We start from the raw sequence: 23,218 nt of genomic DNA on the forward strand, positions 1-23,218 counted from the left end.
ACACAGATCTGCCAGAGCTTCTCTCAGGACTAGCCTCTCTATGTGCAGGTGATGGTTTGTCTGGAGCCTCCAGCTCTGCCGATGAGAAGGCAGGTTCCTGTTCAACCACTGGAGCTGTCGGTACCTGTAAACAAGCAATCTGGCTCTTGGAGGGAACAGGGGATCAACCTCATGTCTTTGATGTAGTTTTTTCCTCCAGTTTGATGCTGTTGCTGAATAAGGTCAGGCCCAAAAGGAAAGGAGATTGAAGATGGGGAGTGTGAAGATATTCTCCAGGGAGACATAGGCCTTGCACCATCCCAGAGTGTGGGGCATATTGGTGGATGGGACTGATGGATCCGGCGGCTCCTTGGTTATAGTGGATGTCAGGTACATCTGGAGATGGGCCAGTATTGGTGCAGAGTTTAGTCTGGAGTTCTTAGACTGTGCCAGTGGGTGCCAATCCTTTGGTTTATGCAAAGTCGGTACAAAAAAAATACTTACTCCTTCACTCATGTTGAGGAGAATTAAGCAGGCCTAAGTCCTTAGTATTTGCACTTCAAGACTCACCTAATTTGGACAGAGTTGGGGAGGGATCTTTTCTTCTAGGAGCAGCATTTGAAGAGGGTCTGTCCTTATGCTTGTGAGAGTGCCCTATGCTCTCATGAGACTCTAGGAAAGGACTCTTTGGTCTTCGCAGTTGCAGCCTAAGCTCCTGAGCTCGTGCCTGGAAGGACGCTGCTCATCTACTAAGTTTGGTGTACAGGGAGATCTACCCAGGCCAGATCTGACTGAGGTTGCATGACCTTCTCCAGGAGATGCTTTCTTACCTAGAGCTTTCAATCTTCACAGGTTTGGGGAGGGAAGGAGTGACAGATGCTGCACTAAGCAGAGATGTGAGCCTCGCCAAGGCAGTAAAGGTACCACTGGTGTTCGTTGCTCACTGAGAAGGAACAGGGGCAGATGATACAATTCTTAAACTCAGGAAGTCTGAGCATCTTCCTTGTCTGTGGGGAAAAAGTTCCCCAATGCTAATGCTACTAAAAATCATCAATACTAAAATACTGAGAACTACTTACAATATATAATTTACAGATTAAGATGAAGAAGGAGGTAGCTGTGGACACAGAGGATTCTGACTCAGACCATGCAGTGGTGGGAAGGAACTGGAGAGGTTTTGATCTGCACTGCCACTTACATCCTTGGTTCAGAGCACACGGAGAGCGACTGTGCAGGTGCGAACCAACAGGCCCTACTTGCTAGAAATCTTCAATCTCAGAAGCACAGTTCGCACATGTACCCACATATGAAAAACACACAGGGATCAGCACTCGAAGAAAAACCAAGGCCAATATAGGGTAATCAAGAAAACCTAGCTTTATGGGTGTCAGTATAGGTTCATGCCAATAAAAAAGTTAAAGCTCAAAATATTTTTCTAAAGCAAATTCTCTCTAAAATACTGCATAAATTAAACAATGATGTGTAGTACTATAAATATTTTATAGTACTACTTTAAGGTGACCTGCATAGCCACTGGGTTAGCCACTTTTGAGAAATGCCCAACCTGGAGCTAATAAAACATTGTATCACCAAATATTTTGTATTCTGTCTATAACAGGTACTGTATAAAGACCCATCCTGCAAGATGCTTAGACCCTAAAAGGGGTTGGCACTATATACCAAAGACTAGGTTAAAAAAACATTGCAAAAATCAAGTACCCCAAAATTAGAAAATGCTAAAATTAACATTGTTCACACAACTTTAATTCAGTCCCCTTATGCATATACATTATAACAGAGTCTTGCCCAACATGCCATAGTAAGTCTGTGGCAAAGTCAGGATCAGATGATCCTGCTCTCACAAGTCCCAGTTCGGTGCCCTAGGCATAAGAGAAAAACGTAACTTCTTGCAATCCTTTGCCTTATTCCTGCTCCATTCTGTGCACTGAACAAAGCAGGGGAGAACAAACAGTTTGTGATAATGTAATTACAGACTGTATCATATTATTAGCGATTGTATCAGAGTGTGGCGGGCAGAAAGCTGTCCTAAGGAGGGAGCTCAGGTTCCCCCGCCCCCCGCAGGGGACTTCTCAGGTCATTGTCAGCCATCCCCGAGTAAGGTATGTCGGGGTGGGAAGCAGGGAAAATGCACGCTAGGAGTAAGGAAGCATTCCGGCAGATCCTCGTCTGCCAGTTGCTACTCACAGACAGCATAAATTAGAGCAGCCCTTTAGCTCCTCTAAATTATGCTGAGTGCAGTGTGGGTCCTTGACCAGATCTAAATGAGGGGAGTGGAAAGATGGCTTAGAACCACCTTCCCCACCCACTTCCTCAACTGCAGTGAAGGTAAACTCAGTACAGTCAAGGAACAAGCCTACAGTATTTGCATATGCATATAAACATAAAAATATCTTATAGTCAGGACATAATTGACTCAAAACCTTCTAGTGAAAACAATACAGTTCAAGAGTTTTGTAATCAGAACCCAATTACAGAACTTCTTTATATTATAGATAAGGGGTTTTAAGCATTTCTACTTAGAATCAATGTTCTAAAAAAGGTTATATTATTATTACTAGTGTGATGTCATATGGACCATAAAATTTAACTATCTGACATTCTGTCAGTGGTAAGAAGAATTTTTACCTTTCTTGGTCTATAGTATCATAGCATATATGGGAAAACAGTATAATATTTAGGTGTGCATGCACACAAACTTGTTTTTCTAAATTAAATCACCTACTTTCTTTGACACTTCCCTAGTCAGTGTAAATTCCTGTGGTAAAAAACAGTAAAAAACAGGCTACTGCTGTTTGGTGAAGAAATCTGTATTCAAGAGCCCTCCTGTGGTTTGATGGAGTTACTGCATTTTAATAGCAGCAGATAAAATCCTATCAGATTATTAACATAATCAAATCAGACCTTTCCTTGTACAATAAAGACCATCATTGGCTTTTCAAAAGGTAAGAACGTCTTTTGATTGCAGGTGGATACCATGTTGGCAGAACCATTAAACTATTGACAAAATAATATTTGAATGGAATGATGTGAAAACTGGATGATCCTGAAATCCTTGTTAGCTAAGTAACAAGAGGAGCAGTTCAGGCTTACCTCACCAGCACTGTGGCTGCGCTGTCTGGTTAAGTGCTGTCGATGCACTAATGCACTAGTGGGCCTGCTACTCTGCAAGGGAAGCCGTGGGTCAATGAACGTGGTGGTGCGGGAATTGTGGTCAACAAAAAAAGCCTAGAAAAGGAAAAAAGATTTCAGAGTCAACATTCATTGTAACTTAGGAAGGTCTTAACTACACCTTCCTGCAGTAAGTAAACTGGCAGGACAGAAAGTGTGTCAGAATTAAAGCACAGGAGGATCTAGGTTCCAGTCCCTGCTTTGAGACTTTAGGAAATTACCTCAGTGTGCCTCAGTTTCCCCTTCTGTAAAACAATGATAATGTGTCTCTGTCTCACAGGAGACTTAATTCATTAATGTTTATACATCATTTTGAGATTCTCAGACAGGCCACAACATAAAAATACCAAGACAAATCATGATTGTTCTTCTAGAAAAGTGGACTTGAATGTCTAACAGAAGTTATGTCAACGCATTCACCAGTTAATTTCATCTGTATGCATCTAAAAGGTCGTCACTTAGTGGCAACAACACTGCACTTTAACAAGCTATTTATCATATCATTATAAATATAGATGGGGTGTGTACACATGTCAAGCATATGATTATGTTCTAGGACACAATGTGATTATAGGTTAAAAGGCGTGTTCACCATCCTTCTGCTAGAGCTATTCTAGGTAGGCCAACTTAAAGAGTCGACCAGGGATACAGAGAAGACGATGCCAAAAATATAAAAAAAGAATTCAAGGCAGGCCCAATGGTTTCCTGGGATAAGAAGAAATGACAAGCACTGACTGGTTAGCCATTTGCTGAGACAAGGCCATGTGATCATGGGTCCTAAACCCGAAAAGCCTCAAGCTGCAATACAATTAGAGCAAAAACCCCCTCTCAATTCCGAGATATTTAAACTTGTTCCAGTTTTAGTGTCACACCTGGAAAACATTTCCTTGCCATTCTCATGCTTTTGGGGATTTTCAGACACCGTGAAGGAGACACGTGGCACTACAGGGGGAGAAGGATATCTAGACTAAGCATCCACCCAGGTGATCCCAAGGCAGGTATATCAGCCCCCAAGAGACGCAGTCTCTCCTCTCTGTTTCAAGTCACTTCCTGGCCAGGAGCACGAGTAGCTGCCTTGTAGTTCTGACAGATGGCCTGTGCTCATGCTTCAGCCCCTGCTACTGCTCCTGGGCGCACTCCCACTCCAGCCTGCTCTGCTCTAGCTCATGCCCCTGCTCCAGCCTGCATCTGCTCCTGCCCCAGCTGCCTGCCCCGCAATTCTGACAGCCTTCTCCTCAGCTGGGAGTTTTGGCTGTTGAGGAGAAAAATGGTTGCTTATCTTCTCGTAAGTGTTGTTCTGTGAGATGTGTTGCACATGTCCATTCTATTGTGCGCCTGGGTGTGGAGGAGATTTCATGCACCAGTGCCGGAGAGTTTTCCCTAACGGTACATGTAAGGGTAACCTGGCTTCCTTCTGCCTGGATCTGAAGATATAAAGGGTGGAACCCACTCCCCCACCTCTCCTTCACTTCCTTTGCATGAGAATCACATAATGATACACTTTGATGTGCTGGCGAAGGAGGGTAGGTCACAGAATGGATACATGCAACAGCTTGACAAGCAACAGCTACAAGAAGGTAAGTAACAGTTTTTCCTTTTTCAGGTGATTACATATGTCCATTCCAGTGGAGGTGACTCCCAAGCTGTTTTCAGTGGAGATGGGGCTCAGAGTCTCATCTGAAGAGGGACAGTTGGAATGCTTCCCCAACATTCATGTTACCCCTTGAGGCAGTTATAATCTTATAATACACCTCTACCCTGATATAACGCTATCCTCAGGAGCCAAAAAAAATCTTATCGCGTTATAGGTGAAACCATGTTATACTGAACTTGCTTTGATCCATTGGAGTGCGCAGCCCCACCTCCCAGAGCACTGCTTTACCGCGTTATATCCAAATTCATGTTATATCGGGTCGCGTTATATTGGGATAGAGGTGTATCTAGCAAAGGCACATACACCTCACTACCCTATAAATGTCAACAATAGGATCAGTTCCCACAAAGCCAGTAGATGCCAAATGTGCTCTAGTTGAATGCACTGAGTTTTCAAGACGTGTCAGAAGTTTGGCATTATAGCACACAAAAATGCAGCTGGTAATCCATTTAGAAAGTCTATCTCATCATGGGATAAATTAAATTAAATAAATATAAATTTATGGAGATATCCTATCTCCTAGAACTGGAAGGAACCCAGAAGGGTTATCAAGTCCAGCCCCCTGCCTTTACTAGCAGGACCAAGTACTGATTTTGCCCCAGATCCCTAGGTGGCCCCCTCAAGGATTGAACTCACAATCCTGGGTTTAGTAGGCCAATGCTCAAACCACTGAGCTATCCCTTCTCCCCTGCCCCCCCCCCGACCTCTCGTTCCCTCTGCATAGAGAAACAAAGAGCTGACAAGAAACCTGAAGGAGATAAAAAGCCAGACCTCTGCACACATCCAGAGTATGCAGCTTTTGTTCAATTTTCTAAATGTGTGGCTTTGGAAAAAAGACCAGTAAGTATATTGGCCGATAGGGGAGGTGATGGCTACTAAGAAGAGTACTTTAGCCAAAAGATGTAACACTGAACAAGAGACTAAGGCAGGGGTCTCCAACACGGTGCCCGTGGGCGCCATGGCGCCCGCCGGGGCGTCTAAGTGTGCTCACTTACTGGCCGGCAGACAAGCATCCGCTGAAATGGCGCTGACAAGCTGCCTCATCCAGAGGCATCACCGCCAAAATGCCGCTGATTTTTGGCGATATTTTGGTGGCAACACCTCTGGATGACGCTGCTTGTCTGCAGCATTTTGGTGGCAATGCCTATTGACGTGGCCACTTGTCGGTGGAATTTCAGCGGATGCTCATCTGCCACCACGGTCCTCTGGGGCTCTCGTCTGGCGCCAGCCAGACGAAAAAGTTTGGGGACCACTGGACTAAGGACTCGAATGGAAGCCCCATAAGAGCCTAAAGAATTCAAGTCCTAAGGCAGGGCCAAATCCCAAATAAGTGGGCAAAGTCTATTCAATCATTTCAGGAATCTGGTTGCTATGGGATTATGAACGCAGTCCTTCCAGCAATACGAGAGTGACATGCAGGAATTGCAGCCAGATGCACCTTCGTCAAGCTGACTGCCAGATCTGACTCTGACTCTAGAGAGACAAAGTGGGTGAGCTAATATCTTTTATTGGACCAACTAGGGATGTAAATATTGTTTAAAAAGTTAACCGTTTAAATGATTAAATATGTGGTTTAAACGGTTAAGCAAGTGGGGCCAATCCTGCCAGCCAGCGTGGCTGGGACTGGGGCTCATCCGCTGGCATGGCTGGGGCCTTTCTGGCAGGGTGGCGCTGTCGTGCCAGGCGGTGCAGCTGGGGCCACTCGATCCAGGCAGTGCAGATCCGGCCGGGCGGCGCAGCTGGGCCTGCTCCAGACGGTGTAGTGCTGCTGGTGTTGGCTGGCTGGCTGGCCCAGGGTTAACAGTTAATGCAAGTTAACCTTTTGCATCCCTAGGACCAACTTCTGTTGGTGAGAGCCACACAGAGCTCTCTTTCAGGTCACAAAAGCTTGTCTCTCTCATATCCTACACGGCTATACACTGCATACAGATCTGACTCTTTCAGGCATAGAAAATAGCCCAAAATCTTCTAGACTGAAAGATTAAGAGAGACACAGTGGTGGACCACCCAAATGGAGAAGTGTTTCCACTTGTGGTAAGTAAGCTATGGTCTGGAAGGTTTTCTACTATTCTGAGCAGAATATTCTGGATCGCTGCTGAACAGCATGCCACTTCTGGCATTAACCAACAAGAAACCAACACTTGAAGTGAAGCATTTGTTGAGTTCAGATGCAACACCTGACTGTGGTCTTATAAGATTATAGTCCTTGACTAGCTGAAGAAGTAAGGGATAGCCTGGTCAGATCAAAATACAGGGTTGTCTTGGCCAGGCTGGGGCTATGAGGATCATCCTTCCTCTTTCTATTTGAGTTTCAATATCACTCTGGGAATGAGAGGTATGGTGGGTAAGCATCTAGTATATCATTGTTTCATGGAAATAGGAACATGTTTGATATGGAACTCTGACTGTAACCAGCTCTGGAGCAACAGTGGGGGCATATCCTGTTCTGCCATGTTACAAACAGATCTACCGTAGGAATTCCCACAACTTAAATACAAACACATTAGAATTCATGGGCTGAGAGAGAGCTCTCTCAGACAGAAAACATGAGGCATGCTATAGAAGAAATAAGTATTATTATTTACTATGATGGGGAGCATAGGGTCACTTCTGGGAAGTTCACATGACACAAAGGAGAAGCAAAAAGAAGCTTCATACTATAGCATGGGACTATGATATCGAATTGTCCTTTTAGGTCTCAGGACAATGGGTTTGAGGTGTGGAAGGTTTGGAATTTGGGGGAGGGGTTGTATCTGTCTACTGTCCCTATTGTGACTATAATTTCTGGATACTGTTTTGAAGTTTTCATTTAATAAATGTGAATAGTCCAGCAATAGTCCAGCTGGGAATAGTCCAGCAGAGGGCACCAAAACTCTTAAGGACCCTGATTGTCAAGCTGCTGTCTGGTAATCTGGAGCTAAAAAGAGATATATGCCTTACAAGTTGGTGTCTGGGATGAGACAAACTTTATAAAGGAAAAACTATATACATTTTGCTCATCTGAGATATCTATAAATGTATAAATTAAGCACAATGTCTCTGTTGAATTTTGAAATGGCAATTTGCTAATGGCAATGTTTGAGCCTCGAGCTGGTGGTGTCCACCTGGCCAAATAGTGATGTCAATTGTGATACTGGCTACACAGGATCCAGGTATTTGAGAAATCTAAACTACTCTGCAAGCAGGATGGAACCTGTTTTACCAATTTCAATATTGGCTTTTTGAATTTCTGCAAGGAGGCAGAGTGGATGGCCCATGTCATCTTTGATATCTATGCCCCAGCTAATAGGTTTAATTCTCTTACTAGCAAATGTCCAGTAATTCTTTTTCAAGCGCTGATATCTATTTTATCCAACTCTATCTGTATTTTGAAGGAAGCAAGGCAACCTTCCAAAGGCTAACTTCAATGTACCAACCTTATGATAGAGTATACTTAGAAAAACAAACTAAAACAATGATTCGATATGAAAAAAGTTACTTGTTTAGAACTATAATGCAGATGAACAATTCTCTGATTTAATGCAGCCATCTAACAGCATGTAATGCTTTTTTGTATCCACTTAAACTATGCTTAAAGATTATATTAAGGGTGATCATGTCTTATTAAGCATGAATGCTTTTAGGCCAGCCAGCAGCAGTCTATAATAAAGCACAGATTTACTGCGCTGAAGCTTCATTAAAGAAAATCATTTGAACTTCAAAGCTCTGGGCTAATCTGGACACTGGTTCCATTGCTGGAAACTGAAACTCCTATCACTGGTCCTGGCAAGATATAGCCAGGAAACTTATAACAGTTGTGCAAAGTGACAGAATTTTGGTTTGACCAAAAATTAAATCCTTTCCCCCTCAAAGAACTATACATTTTTAAACAGATATTATTTCAAATAAAGGCGGTGAATGCTTGTTTAAATACTTTACTTCATCAATGTTCAACTTTATTTTAACATCCCCCAACACATACTATTTATATACTAGTTTTCTGTTTATACACTGATTTTCCATGTATGATTTGCTTACAAATCCAGGAAAGATCTATTTTTTTAAATGAGATGGTTGTTTAGTTCAGAGCCAGGCATTTCAGAACCACCTCTGCCTAAGCTTCTCCACCGAGTTCTACCAGTGGACCCCAGTTCACAGCCAATTGCGCAGAGGTAAGAAACATCAGCAACTACTAGGGAGTAAAGCCCACCTGTCCCATTCTTTGTCTCTTTGCTCTAGCTGCTGGTCTGTGAAATAAGACACGTTAATCTTCACTGCCACTGGCCTAATTATTTGTGTTATCAAGAAAAATATCCATATACCCTCTAACTGGCAGGGTCCCACTCAGTCATTCATCTTCTATATCACAAGATATATTAATCCCAGAATTCACTTGTGCACATGAGATATGTGTTGCTTTTTATTATGCTTTAACATATTTGTAAGGTGACAGCGGGTGAAAAATGAAAGAGCATTTTTTAATTGCAGCACAACAGAGATGAAGTATGGTCACCATCAACACAAGTACTAAGGCACATAGAAGATATATTTATGCATTGTGGCACAAGTACTGGACAAGCAAGGCACACTGTACAATTTAGGCCAACCAAGCCCTCATTTAGGTCATACACACGCTACAATTCCCCTACTGTACTGAATAAGTTTTTCTACTGTGACTCATCTTCCACTGGTCACTAAGGAAGCAAGTATTACTTGTGGAAAAGCCAATTCAAAAGGATGAGAATCAGCAATCCTGAGCTAGGGCACAGAAAAATATACACTGCTACCCCGATATAACACAGTCGTGGGGAGCCAAAAATCCCTACTGCGTTATAAGTGAAACGCTGTTATATCGGGGTAGCAGCGGCAGGGCTCTAGTGGTGATTTAAAGGGCCCAGGGCTCCCTGCAGCAGCCCATGGCCTTTTAAATCACTAGCAGGCCCTGCTGCCGCAGCCCCGGGGTAGCGGTGGCAGGGCTCCAGCAGTGATTTGAAGAGCTCCGGGCTCCGGCCGCTGCGGGGAGCCTGGGCCCTTTAAATGGCCGGCCGAGCCCCACTGCCGCAGCCCCGAGGTAGCAGCAGCAGGACTCTGGCGGTAATTTAAAGGGCCCTGGGCTCCCCGCAGCAGCCAGAGCCCTGGACCCTTTAAAGCACCGCTGGAGCCCCGCCTCTACCGCGCTATACGTGAACCCGCGTTACAGAGGGGTAGCGGTGTACTTCAAAATAAAGAGCTTCCTATGAGGCTTTGTTCAGTGCTTCCTCTGTGTCTTATTACAGCTGCATTAATCACGATCACCAAGTACCACACACAGAGATCCAGGGTTTGATTCTCCCTCTGGAGGATATGAGTAGCTCCTACTGAACTCGAAATGGAGTTACTCATTCTTCAGGGAGAGAACTGGGCTCCAGGAAATTTAAGGGAAAGGGCTCAGTGAGACAGAGAGGAAGAGGAAGAAAGAGGGAGACGGGGGGCGGGGGAAAGGGATGTTAAAATAATTGTATCTCTCCCACCATTTTTACACAATGATTTCCTTAAAGCTGCAAAGTAATAAATCCAAGACAACAACATACCTCAAGCATATTTCCTGCCTTCAGTTTAGTCTGTTTGTATTCCTTTCAGGTGTCAAGTACATTGGACACGCAAACATTCATGACTAAATGTAGCCCAGAATTATAGACATTGGCACTTATCGGCTTATTCAGACTATAGTCCTAATTGTTGCATGCAGTTTTGTTGAAACTGTGTTGGTTCCACGATATTAGAGAGACAAGGTGGGTGAGGTAATATCTTTTATGGGACCAACTTCTGTTGGTGAAAGAGATGAGCTTTCAAGCTACACAGAGCTCTTCTTCAGGTTCTGGCAGGGTCTGGTGCTGCTTTGAGTTGGTGGGTCCTGGTTTACGGGAAGCCTGCTTCTGATGATGCACTTGGAGAGGTTGCTTACAGGTCAGAAGAGGGGGTTCAGGAAAAATTTATTTCAGGATGTGGTCCCCATCAAGTATGGTCTGTACTTGTTTAATGATACTTCCTACTGGTTCCAGTGTGGAGTCAAAGGTCACAGCTAGGGTGTACAGTTGGAGGGAGGTTTATTACACCCTTTGTTGTCACCTACCAGCTCATACTGGAGCCCATACAAAGTATCATTAAACAGTTACAACCCGTACTTGATGACAACCACTTCCTGAAAGAAATCTTTCCTGAAACCCTTCTCTGGCTTTCAAACAACCCCCCACCTCACCAAGCCCATCATCAGAAGCAAGCTCCCCACAGATCAGGATTCAACTCAAAGCAGCACCAGACCAACAGATGCAAAACTTGCAGACATGTCTCCATTGCTACAACGATCAACAGCCCCAACACCATACCTTTCAAGATCCATGAGTCCTACACATGCCTATTACAGCATGTGATGTACTTCCTACAGCACACTAAATGTCCTAACAACAATTATACAGGTGAAAGCAGACAATCACTATGCTCCTGAAATGAACTCACACAATGATAAAAGACAAAAACACCATATCACTTATGCTTACATTCATAACTTTGCTAGACAATAAAAATCATGGCTTGAATAGACACATTGGATTTATGGCTTATTACAACAATTGATAACCCACTAAAGCCCCTCCCTTCCAGATTTCCCCCCTCCCTCCATGTCTGGTCATTTCACCTTGAAAGGTCCCTTGAAATATGTGAACTGCTTATGCTAAACAAATCTGTTCCACCTCGCATTTAGTTGTGACACTTTGAGTACATTTCGCAGGCTTGAAGAAGAGCTCTGTAAGCTTGAAAGCTTGTCTCTCTGACCAACAGAAGGTGGTCCAACAAAAGATATCACCTCCTCCACCTTGTCTCTCTATAGTCCTAATTACCATTTATTTCTCACCCAAATAGATATCACTATCACTCCCTTACATGTTAATTCTAGCACACTTTTATTCTTTCCTATACCTATGCAAAGGGGAAAATGCCACTCTAGGTAACACTATTACCATGTAAGGCCACTGAAAATTCCCAACTTACTTTTTACAAGCTTCAACTTACTTTTATTTACTTAGTGTATTGAATATAATATTTTAAATGTCATGGTCATACAAAAAGTAACTAATTGCCCCCTCCTCAATAGTATTCAATAATATCATTTTCCCCAAGGAAAGAAGCAGATCCAATATCATACCAACTTTAAAAAAAAGGATAATTAATGTAGGAACCACAGAGTAAATTTAAACTCTTACTTTTGAAATAAATATAATAACTTTTCTGACAATGAACATTTCTAATTCAAAGGATGAGTTATAAAAAGGTCCTAATTCTTTTAAATGGCCAAATTATAACCTTAAATCTAGAAGGCTTTGCAATGCAACCATGCCAAACAATTAATTTCTCCCAGTATTTATGGCCAGCATTGAATCACACAGAACCCAACTTTGAGATATTCCCTAAGGCCAAACTGGTCTGAATGCATCCAATCTCATCTCATCTTCAAAACTGATCAATAATCTGTCTATTTGGTACTTGGATGGCGGATCAGCTGGGAACACCAGAAGCTATTAAGAAAGAAAAATTAATAAGGGATAATGATAAATTCCATTATATAGAAGTTTTAAACTACCGTTTGGAATCTAATAGTGAATGATGTAGAAAAGTTATAATTCTTTACTAAATGTTTTTCCATAATGGTTAATGTTACTCAGTCTCTCTTCCCAACAATGCTCCCTCAGCACAGACAAGATGTACTACTTTGTGCAGGGGAGGGGAAGGAAAAAAACCCAGCCAGAGTAGTACTCACTCTTCTTGGAGAATCATCTGCATCTCTGCTCCTTTTAAGAGCAGATGCTTCAATACCATCATTACAAAGACAAAATCCAACCAGCATTACATGTGTGTTCCAGGTACCTTGCCCTGATGGTCATGCTTCATTTCCCAACCTCTCGGCAGCTCCAGCTGTTTGTTAGCAAACATATTGAGGAAGCCCACCAAATCCCGATTATGCTGGTAACGCTCAAAATGGTGGGTGTCCCGCCGGACTTTGGTGATCATGTGCTTCAAACACGTGTTGTTTGTAAACATGCGGTAGGCACTCTGAAAAATTCATAATAAAATAATTTCAGGAAAGGACATTAGAAGTTAAATGTCTACATAGACAGGCCATCAGTCTGATGAGTGACTTATGTTCCAATGAGTGGATAATAACTGGAACCCAAACTAGCAAAGCACTTAAGCCTGAGTTCAATGGGCACCGGTCCTTGCCCCGGAGCAGTCCCACTGAAGTCAACAGGGACGGCTCACATGTTTAAAGTTACGCATGTGCTTTAGTGATCTGCTGAACTGGGGCCCTGACAATTAGATAAAGAGTCAGCAATATGGAAGAATGGACATTAAAGAGAGAATAGCAGAGTGGGAACCAGTTATGAAATAAACACTTCCCAATATATTTGATCATAAATGTTTTATTCTTGCAGGCATTTTCCGAAGTATCTATATTGTAATCAAACAAAAGTATTTAGCTCTTTCCCTGCAAAGGCAGCCTTCCTAATGTAAATGTATGGCCTGCAGCTCTAATAAACTTTGAAGGAAACTGTTTCCAGCTGAACAATAGCAGCAGAAAAAAAGCCATGAAGTCTTCATTGCCTGACTCTATTCACCCACTGAGGTGCAAGCTATATTTTCCAGCATTCCACTTCACTGATGTGGGTGTAGTTATGACTGCTTCTTCTAGCAAGAAAATTGGCCTAAATTGCAGAGACTTCACAATGCCCTTCCTAAGCATTCTCCTAAGCGTCTCTTCTCTAGCCTAGTTTGGCACTATATTTTTTATGGAAACTCACCAGGGATTTACATTAACATTGTTTCAAACTACTTGGATTCTAAAAGGACACTTGCACATTTGATTGTAGCTCTACATAAACAAAAAGAATGAAAGACACAGAAATACACATGCCTTTTTTCAATCAAACAAAATGGACCTATACCTTATGAATTAAAGATGCAGCTGTGCAGGCTAGATTCCATGCAGCTGATTGGAACGATACACATACCATACAATTAAAACTAACACTGCCCAGTAGTTTTAAAGCCATTGAATTATTAACAGAAGAAATAATGTAATGAATACTTCACTGCCTGCAAGTACTCCTGTGACCGGGCAAATAGATAAGCAAAAAGTAAAAACTGAAGACACTGTAATGCCTCCAGGGGTAGTTTTTATATCACACCCAGCTCCAAAAGAATGCACTCAAGCAGTGGCATTTGCTACATCTGCCCAAATACACTTACCAGTGTATACCGTATCCAGTCATTCTGTAGATTGTACGCTGTTCAGGGCAGAGATTTATTTGTTTGGCACCTTCCCTCTATTATATAATGTCAAGTACACTTACAATGCTGTATACAGTAGTAGCCATTACAACGTCAATATTTACCACCATTACTAGAGTGATATCTGATAATGCAAAGAGTCACTGTGTGTAAAGCAGACAATAACTGAAGTATCTCAAATAACACGGTAGTAAATGGGTAAATATTGGTTCTTTAACAGTTACCACTGTAAATAAATAAATAAAATGCCAAAAAAAAAAAAAAGATTCCCCATTGCATCACTGGTTTTCTGGACATCTAATGTAATGCAGTGATGAATCAGGCCCATAACAAATAAACGCTGCAGTTCCTCAGCACAGATGAAGTTGGAAACCTTGACTTGAGCCTTATGTTAACAGCTGGTATGTACTGCCAATTTTCCACAGTGTTTTTGTGGACATGCACAATTTGAAGAGTAAAGTAATAAATCCCCCACATTGAGTAGCTCATCACATAGTTTCCTTTTTCATATCTTAGTCTCAAAATATTGAGTAAGATTTTTCTATATAAGAAAAATACAGAGCCCACAGATGTGCCCATATTTATCACTGTATATTTATGAAATTGCATGTCGGTACACACTATACTCACAGGGTTAGAATGCAGCACTGTAAAGAACTCTGGACTGATAAGGAATTTCACCGGAGGAGACTGTAGCAATAAAGTAAGCCTGGATCTGGAGGTAGAGTGAGGCAGCACATTCTCCCTTCGAAAATCTAACAACAAAGTGAGTGACAAAGATTTCCAGTAATAACCTTTAAAAAAACCTCACTGCAAACAACTACACTGATTTGCATTATACAATGGACATTTCTCTCAGGTTCTTAAAACGTTCTCTACATAAGTGTACCTCAAATAATCCTAATTTATCAATTCATGTTTGCTGAAGATATCTGACGTTTCCAGGGTAACAGTGTAGTAAGACTTTTTAATTGTTTCTGACGTAAGATATACATAAGTGCCACTCTTACAAATCAAATGAGCTCCATTAGGAAGAACACTATACTTTAAGAAACTAGAATATACAACTTAATAGAGGAGACTGGGAGAGGGAAAGGACAGGTGTTAAGTGGGAATAAAACCTGAGGGAAGAACAGGGACTTCAAATAGGGGGAGTGATGGGAGAGAGACAAAAGAAAGAAGGAAATGAGGAACACAATGGAGAAAGACAGGGAACATAATAAAGGAGGGGGGAGTGGGAAACAAAGGTAATAGTTGAAACAAATATGGAGAAAAATATTTCAAGCATTGAAGGAGTTCTGAAAAATGGAAGAGAAGAGAGATGAATAAGAGGAGAGAAAGTGTCACAATAAAATGCCTCCCCTCCCGTGGGGTCCCCTGGGTAAGCACCAGCGTTGTATATTGCTAATGCCTTTATATGCATTGGAAAATATCTTGGGAAGGGTTGAAGGCATGAGTGTGGAGTGGAAGATTCCTTTGCAGGTTACAAGAGGCCGAAGGGGGAGGAAGGGAGAAACGAACGGGTTAACTCAAGGATCCAGCTAGGCCCAAAGATAAGGAACGAAACTGCAGCCCAAGACCAGCGCACACAAACAAGCTCTCTGCTGCCAATGGCCAGCCGTAAGAAAGGAGACAGAACTGAAGGGGTGCAAAACTTGTAAAACTGCGAAAGTCAGTGAGTTGAAAAACAACAGTCTCGCGACCCTAAAACCGGTGTGTTTGGGGGAAACTAAGGGATTGGTAACATAAATCTGTCACAAAAGATACTTACAACTACTGCTCATGCAGTACTTCCCTCAATTCCTTCCACTGTATGTCCATCATGGGGATGTTGCCTTGTTCTCAGATGACATTCTCATCACTTCTTTTGTGAAAGTCAGTAGTGTAACATCTAATTAACTTCTTGGCACCTCCAGCAGTCCCTGCCCTCCCCCCGCCACCAATAATGAAATTATGCACAGAGACACCCTGATTGTTGGCGTCAAGGGGTTAACTTTAACAATGGAAAAGCCTTCATTAAGGAAAAATCTCACTGAATTTTAAACTTAAAATTGCCTGACAAAATGGAGGATTCAGGTTACTTCCCAGGTATATAATTCTGCTGGTTTAATTCATTCATTCAAACTGCCATCTAAGCTCATCTTCCCTTATATTAGCAACAGAAGCACCATTGAAATGAGCTCAGAAGTCAAGAGAAGAAGGAGAAATTCATATTAACAGAGTAAAGGAATTGCTACAGATTAGCCTGGTGTTCACTATATGCCACCATTAATAATCATAATAACTAAAAAGTTGGAAGCTGCAGAACATTTTTATGCAAATGGCCTACATTAGCCATTTACATAACGTGAGAGAGTAAAGAAGCTGAAATACACACACAATTCTTCAACATGCTGATTGAATAAGTCCTAATAAGCTGAGCCATAGCAGGTAGAACAGGACAGTAAATGACAGCAAACGGTGATCTGGTTCTATGCAGACAGAAAGTGGGGTTCTCCTTATCTCACTCAATGGCTGATGGGCTGAACTCTCCATTGATTGACATCAATTTTATTTTTACCTGCATTAGAATGATGGAAGTCAGTATCCTCTCCAGCTCCATCAATGGCATGTGGGTGCTCTTCAGGCCTATCATTAGTCATTGTTCGACGAATACTCTGATATCTAGAATTACAAGACTGGATTTTACATACACTACAGGGTGACTACACCCTACAACTGGCACTAGGAAACCCCAACTACTGAAGCTGTTTTAATTCCTTTTTCATCCGTGCAGCCTAAAATCCACAGATGTCTGATTATTCATAGCCTTCTATGGCCTGACCTTTTGTGGTTCCTTACCCATTGTTTTTGGCCAGGTTGCCATTGAACATTAATGGAACATAGATGCTGTTAGCCTGCATCCAAATTCAGGGGAACATTCAGAAGAACCACACTTAAGACTCACTGGTTCACAAACATTGGCACAGAGCTACTTATGGTAGCAGCTGAGACCTAGTCCTCACACTGGCTTTAAAATGCCAAGCACACTTTTGGTACCATAAACTTAATCACTGACAACAACAACAATTCTCACCGGCGATTCAGCTGCTCCATTTGCTGTATAGAATTTGACCTCTGGAGGATCTGTGGGGCTGGAGGAGCTGTGGGTCGCTGCCATGTTGTTGTTCTGTTTACATGATCCACATAGAATATCCTCCCATGGCTGTCGATTCGGGCCTCCCAGTCTGAACAGCAATAAATCGTTATGAGGTATGACTTTTACTTTACAATTTGTTACTTTTTAAACTACACCTGTTGTCCTGAGTTTCTATTTCTCTTCTACAAGAGTCCTTCGACCCAGCACTTTTTGATTGCCCTCTGTCTACATGACTCATAGGTAAAATCCCAGGCTTCTCTCAGATGTTATTCTGCAAATCAACCTCCCACTGTACTGAGTTTTTTTTTACAGAATTCACATCTAATATGGATTATCCAATATGTACTGATGCTCCACTGACTAGGGAGTGTATGACCCTAGGCAGAATATGTGTGTTCACACTCTACACACTATGCAATGATGTTTTGTACAAAATATGCCCTGTGAGGTATCATTTGAAAACTAACACCACACTAGTCAATAATATCATTGTAAAATATACGTGACAATGTTGTATGTGAAATTATGGATACTCATTGATATTATGCTTTAAAGTTTGTGACTAGGTGTTGAAACCAGCATAACAGGTGGAGTGGATTAACAGGTTTTGTCCAGAAAAAAGGAAAGAGGGTGACACCTCAAACCAGGTGTGGCCAAATTCAGTGGGCTATTTATTTGTATCGTAGGTGGAAATAATTTGCACTTTAGCAATCACCAGCAGAGGAGGAACCAGCATGGAGCCTTATCCTCCAGAACCCATGACTCCTTTACTCAGCATGAACTAAGTAACTTTATTTGCGGGAAGCCTTCAGAAGAATACATTTCAGAGGTTCACTGGACTATATGAAAGGGGGAGCAAACCCCTAAATTATCCTTCACCGTAAGGCGACAAAGAAACCAAGTGATTTGATCTCTATGATGGGTCCTAGCCAGGCCAGTCAGTAAAAATTTGGAAAGAAGACTGTGGGTGAGAGAAAGACCTTCTTGAACAAAGACTGTATCTTGCTAGATGAGTGTTTTCACTTTTATTTGCTTGTAACCTTTATTTTTCACTTGATATCACTTAACCCATGCTCTTCTATGCATAAATTTGTTTTACTTTTAATCTAAATGAACCCGGTGCTGTGTTTGAACTAAAGTAATGGTTAACTCTGATTAAAGTAATAAGCTGTACTTTTGTCTCTTTAAAAAAGCAATAAACCTTACTGCTTCCTTAAGTGTTCCAGAGGAGGGCTGGATGTGTCCAGGCAGCCAGACAGTTTTGGGAAATTCAGGACTGGAGTGTATGAAAGTAGTAACCACGGCTTGTGGAGACCAAGGTGAAGCACAGGCTGTGTTGTAGGCAGGCTACTGGGGTCAGAGTGCTGACCCAAGGCTGCACAGCACCCAGACACAAGGGAACTGCACGCTTATCTGCTGGTGTCCAGGATGTGAGCCACAGCAGCAGAACATTTAAGGCACTTAGGATTACAGGCAGACAGTGACACAACCCCTCAGTGGGTTTGTACCCCAAAACATTATAGAGTGTGAATCCCAACTTAAACAATTCAAGATCTTTGGGTTCACTCACTTCATCTGCAGTATGCTGTGATACAGTCATTGAAGTTTACGACAGGCCAGAAGGCCAGCTCAAGTTCCACGCACCAACTGAGCTCCATTTAAGCCCGAATTTATAGATTTAAGCGGAACTTCAGTGGTGTATAGGCCCCTGCTGGCCCTCTGAATTGCACCTTTATAGAACAGAGGTGACCTTTGTAAATCTTAACTAGTTGTTTTGATTTTGGTACCTAGTGGTCGGTTTTTTCAGCTGTCAACAACAGCAGTAAGGCATATTAGTTAATGATACATAATGTGTATCACTGTGATAAATTACTCTTTAGAGAGGAAAGATTATATTAAATGCTCTTCCAGTGCTGCAATGATAAATGAAAAACCACATTCACACACACAGTAGAGTACTAACCAGAGACTGTGGAAAACAACCAGGCCCATTCCTAGGGAAAGCAACAAATAAATGGTAGGAGACAGCCTTGATTACTTACATAGACGCTCATTTACCTCTCAGCATAGGCACAGCCAATTGACCAAAAGTAATTAAGCCTGGTAAAACTAAATTTTTCAGCGTGCTTTCCACTTCTAACCAAGTGGAAAGGTTACTTGGCTTTCCAAGAGGACTGCCAATTTCAGAGTATATAGAGATTTTATATTCTTGTGGAAAAGGCCTTTCTAGAGGGAAATTTGCCTCTACCTAGCACATATTCTCCACTCCTCTCTTCAAATAAAGTCCGCAGCTGAACAGTGTTGTGCAATAAGGTCCCAATCCAGCAAAGCACTTGTGCACATGCTTAACTTTGAGCATGTAACTAGTCCCATTTTCTTCAAGTTAAGCACTGGCTTAAGTACTGCGATGCATTGAGACCTCAATGCCATTATTGAGGCAACTACATAGATTACTGCCACCTTTAATCAATTAAACTGGACGCAATTGTGTTTACAAAATATATTTTTAAAACAAAAGCTTGAACGTACAGTGAATTTGCATAGTTTCTATGCAGTTAATCAAGATTTTATAGTACCAGGTCACCTGTTTTTTGCTTTCCCTATTAACATAATGAGTAATTTGTAAAATCAGCATATGGTATATGTATATTGCATAAAAAAAATTTAAATTTTTGAACATAATCTATATGGCAACTGGAATAACTATCTTTTCCTCTGTCTCAGCCTGATGTAACAAACCTAGAACGTATTCCAAAGCACCTTGAGACTGTAGTATGCTGCCCACCTTTGACTGAATAAGCATGTTCCATTAGTGAGTGTTTGCCCCAGATAACATCACAATATTAATAACATTCAAGCACATTTTCAGACAGAAGAACTGAATCCAGATGGTGTTCAGTATTTTTTTCTGGTTTAAGTTTTATTCATAGTAGTAGATGGATGATCTGTATAAACTCTTGCACTGTGCCTTGATTTTTTATCCTTTCTAAATATTTATACAAGTATGGGGGTATGTGGGGCGGAATATCAGGGCTCAATATTGGGTACAAACACACACACACACCCTCATAGTAAATGACAGTGTTGGAATTTTATATTGCAACACAAAGTGTAAATATTATGAGATTTTTTTTAAAGGCAACAATTATAGCAGATACAGCTTATGAGAAAAATAAGCAGTTTCTATATACATCACTGCAGTATAAAAGCCACCTCTCAAAGTTTCTAATTTATTATATCTTGACCTGATCTCATCTAAATATTTCCTGTAAATGTTCTGTATCCTGTCAGTGAGAAAAGTGATGAAAATGCCAAAAGTACCTATCTCCCCCAGGCAGGACTCTGAAAAGAAATACTGTGTTTGAGAAATTTTAAATTAAGGTGTAGGGTGCTAACATTCTCTTTGGCTGACCTGGTAGTTGGGGATTTTTGAATGATGACTTTATCATGACCATTTGCTGTCATAGAATCCAACCGGAGCAAGAGGATAATGGGCTTAATTCAGCACTCCTGTGAGGTCTCATTACTATGCCAACACAATCCTATTCCAAATGGCAAGATGAATATCCTACTTTTTATTAAATTCAATGGGCAAAATCTTGATCCCATTGAAGTCAAAGGGAGTTTCTTTTCTGCTGTTTGATATCAGTCTTCAAAACCACCTGCCTACTCTCACCACCCCTTGTGAAACAAAAAATAAGAAGTCAGGGCTGGTACAGGTTAGTGATTGTCTATGAAGGGGATGTTCGTAATTGGCCTCCATATTTTTTGGGGGGAGGGAAGTGGGGGTAAACAGTGTTTCCCCACTAGCAGTGTACAGGTAGATGCTATAATCCTTCCCCTTCAAATATTTAATACTGACTGGGTTACAACTGGGCCAGGGTTATTCATGTGCATTAGTCAAGTAATTGAAAACAACATGCTAGCCACATATACAATACTGAGTAACCATTTCTAAGCCAATTTAGAGACATCCAAATTTAGTTTAACATCTAGGTTTACTTTATGTCCAGAGTGTCTTCATTTCCTCCACAGAACAAAATAAATTAAAAGAATTAAAATAACAAAATGTCTTAATTTCTTTTTACACCTAATTGTATCACCATTCCACTAATGATCACTCTCTGGATCCCTCAACAATGACAAAGTGCCAGGTCAGCCAAAGTAAACATTAGCACCCTACTTCTACTGTATCTCATGCATTTTACATAATAAAAATAACCCATGACACAGCAGCTGAAAGCAGGAAGGCTAAAGCTTCAAGCTCTAGCTTTCCAGCTGATCCTGGAACTCCAGTTAGCATGGTGTGTCGCAGAGTTACGTTATTTCAGTGTAAATCTCCACCAGCTTTGAAGTACTCCACAGCTTCCAGAGTCCTTGGATATCTTTGCTTCCTAGCCCCTACCAGAGCACATCACTACTCATCTGGTTCACAAGTTGAAAAGGCAGTTTCTTTCCCCCATAGATCTCTACCAGTTTCATTTAGTGGACCACCACAAGAAGTTTAAATCAGCATAGCACATTGTGGTACTTCCTAAACCAAACACAGTCTGTCTTACAAAAGATTTCATAGCCTTGTTCCCCACACAGAACTCCTCTGCTGATCTTAGTTCCCATTGAATTACAGGGCCACATTACTCCTAGAGTAGCTCATATCCTGAACACTTGGATTAAAGTAAAACAGAATCTCACTTGGTGGCAGAGCCTCATCCACTCTCTGATATCGGCTAGCATCCTGACGTACTGACGGTAGTGACCTCAAATTCTGGTGGCCATTGGCTTGGGAACCTAGAATTAAACAGAGAAGACATTCAGCTATTTTTTCATTCAGTGCTAAGAAGCTGTTGACTGGCCTCTGAATTGAACAGCACAGTGAACATGGATTCTGTCTGTAATTTCAAGTCTCAGAGGGGGCACCAACTCACAACTGGCTCCTCAGACAGCATACAGACCACATGAGACCATCGTGGAAACCCAGTTCAAATACAGTAACTGTTGCTTTAAGATTTTAAGGCCCAATTCTATATTGGGGTCCATGGCTGCAACTCCACTGATTTCAGTAGAATTACGCAAATTTACACCACAAGGAAATTTGGCTCTTAGTGGCTGGATAATAGGACATCAGAGGTCTAATGACAATACTTTAACAAGATTGCCCACTAAAATAATTTCCTTTAGTCGTGTAAGCAAGGGGTGAGGGCTGCTCAGTAAGAGAAGGAATAAACTATTCTACTTATTGGTTTGTTCCCTTAAATAAAAGTTCATACTCATAACCAATGGGGAGAGACAACGCCATTTGTCAAGCTATCTTATATTACTAAGTGCACTTCACTGGAAAGATTTACACATTGTTGCTGAAAAATATACCAACCATATTGAAAGTATACACAACTTGTACACTCTGGGTGAAATCCTGGCACTACTGGAATCAATGACAAAACTTCCACTGACTTTAATGGGGCTGGATTTCACACTCTGTGTAGGTGGCGTGTGAGGATTCTGAGAGAGTCTGGGAATATCATTCCCAGGGATATTTTGGTGCAATTTGGTACATTCAGAAGTCTAAATATTGCTCTTCGGAAGTATTTGATGTACTTGAGATAAGCCTTCACTGGCACGGATGACTTCCTGTAGCAGTACCCAGCATGTGATCAACTCCATCAGTGGCTGGCAGCCATCCCAGGCCTCCTCAAATATGGTGGTGAAGTGCTACCAAAGAACTCCCAAGAGTCCCCACTTCATCACCAGAAAAAGGAAGTGAATAAATACATGGTAAATTGTGACTAGGGACAAGTTATTTATTATAATATATTACTACCTACGCTGAAGTTAGGTATGACATACAATTTTTAAATCCTAAATTAGCTTTACAAGTAATTGTTGTAAATAGAATGAATGTATGAAATCTTTTCCCATGGAGAGACATGCTTGAGCAGGTCAGAATTTGTGAATAAAAG

The 23,218-nt window shown here is 41.6% G+C and overlaps 1 protein-coding gene across 5 annotated transcripts in view; it reads right to left on the bottom strand.

The window, feature by feature from the left end:
* Positions 1-23,218, bottom strand: part of HECW2 (HECT, C2 and WW domain containing E3 ubiquitin protein ligase 2) — a 268,755-nt gene that overhangs the window by 52,403 nt on the left and 193,134 nt on the right. For all 5 annotated transcript variants that reach the window (XM_045032746.1, XM_045032745.1, XM_045032748.1 and 2 more), the window contains exons 10-15: positions 21,954-22,049; positions 17,199-17,349; positions 16,683-16,786; positions 14,753-14,877; positions 12,701-12,886; positions 3,091-3,225 (exon numbers count right to left, since the gene is read on the bottom strand). In XM_045032746.1, coding sequence (XP_044888681.1) covers positions 3,091-3,225; positions 12,701-12,886; positions 14,753-14,877; positions 16,683-16,786; positions 17,199-17,349; positions 21,954-22,049 — 797 coding nt within the window. The remainder of the gene's footprint in view (positions 1-3,090; positions 3,226-12,700; positions 12,887-14,752; positions 14,878-16,682; positions 16,787-17,198; positions 17,350-21,953; positions 22,050-23,218) is intronic.

This window comes from Mauremys mutica, chromosome 10 (genome assembly GCF_020497125.1).
Source record: "Mauremys mutica isolate MM-2020 ecotype Southern chromosome 10, ASM2049712v1, whole genome shotgun sequence".
NCBI classification, from domain to species: domain Eukaryota; kingdom Metazoa; phylum Chordata; order Testudines; family Geoemydidae; genus Mauremys; species Mauremys mutica.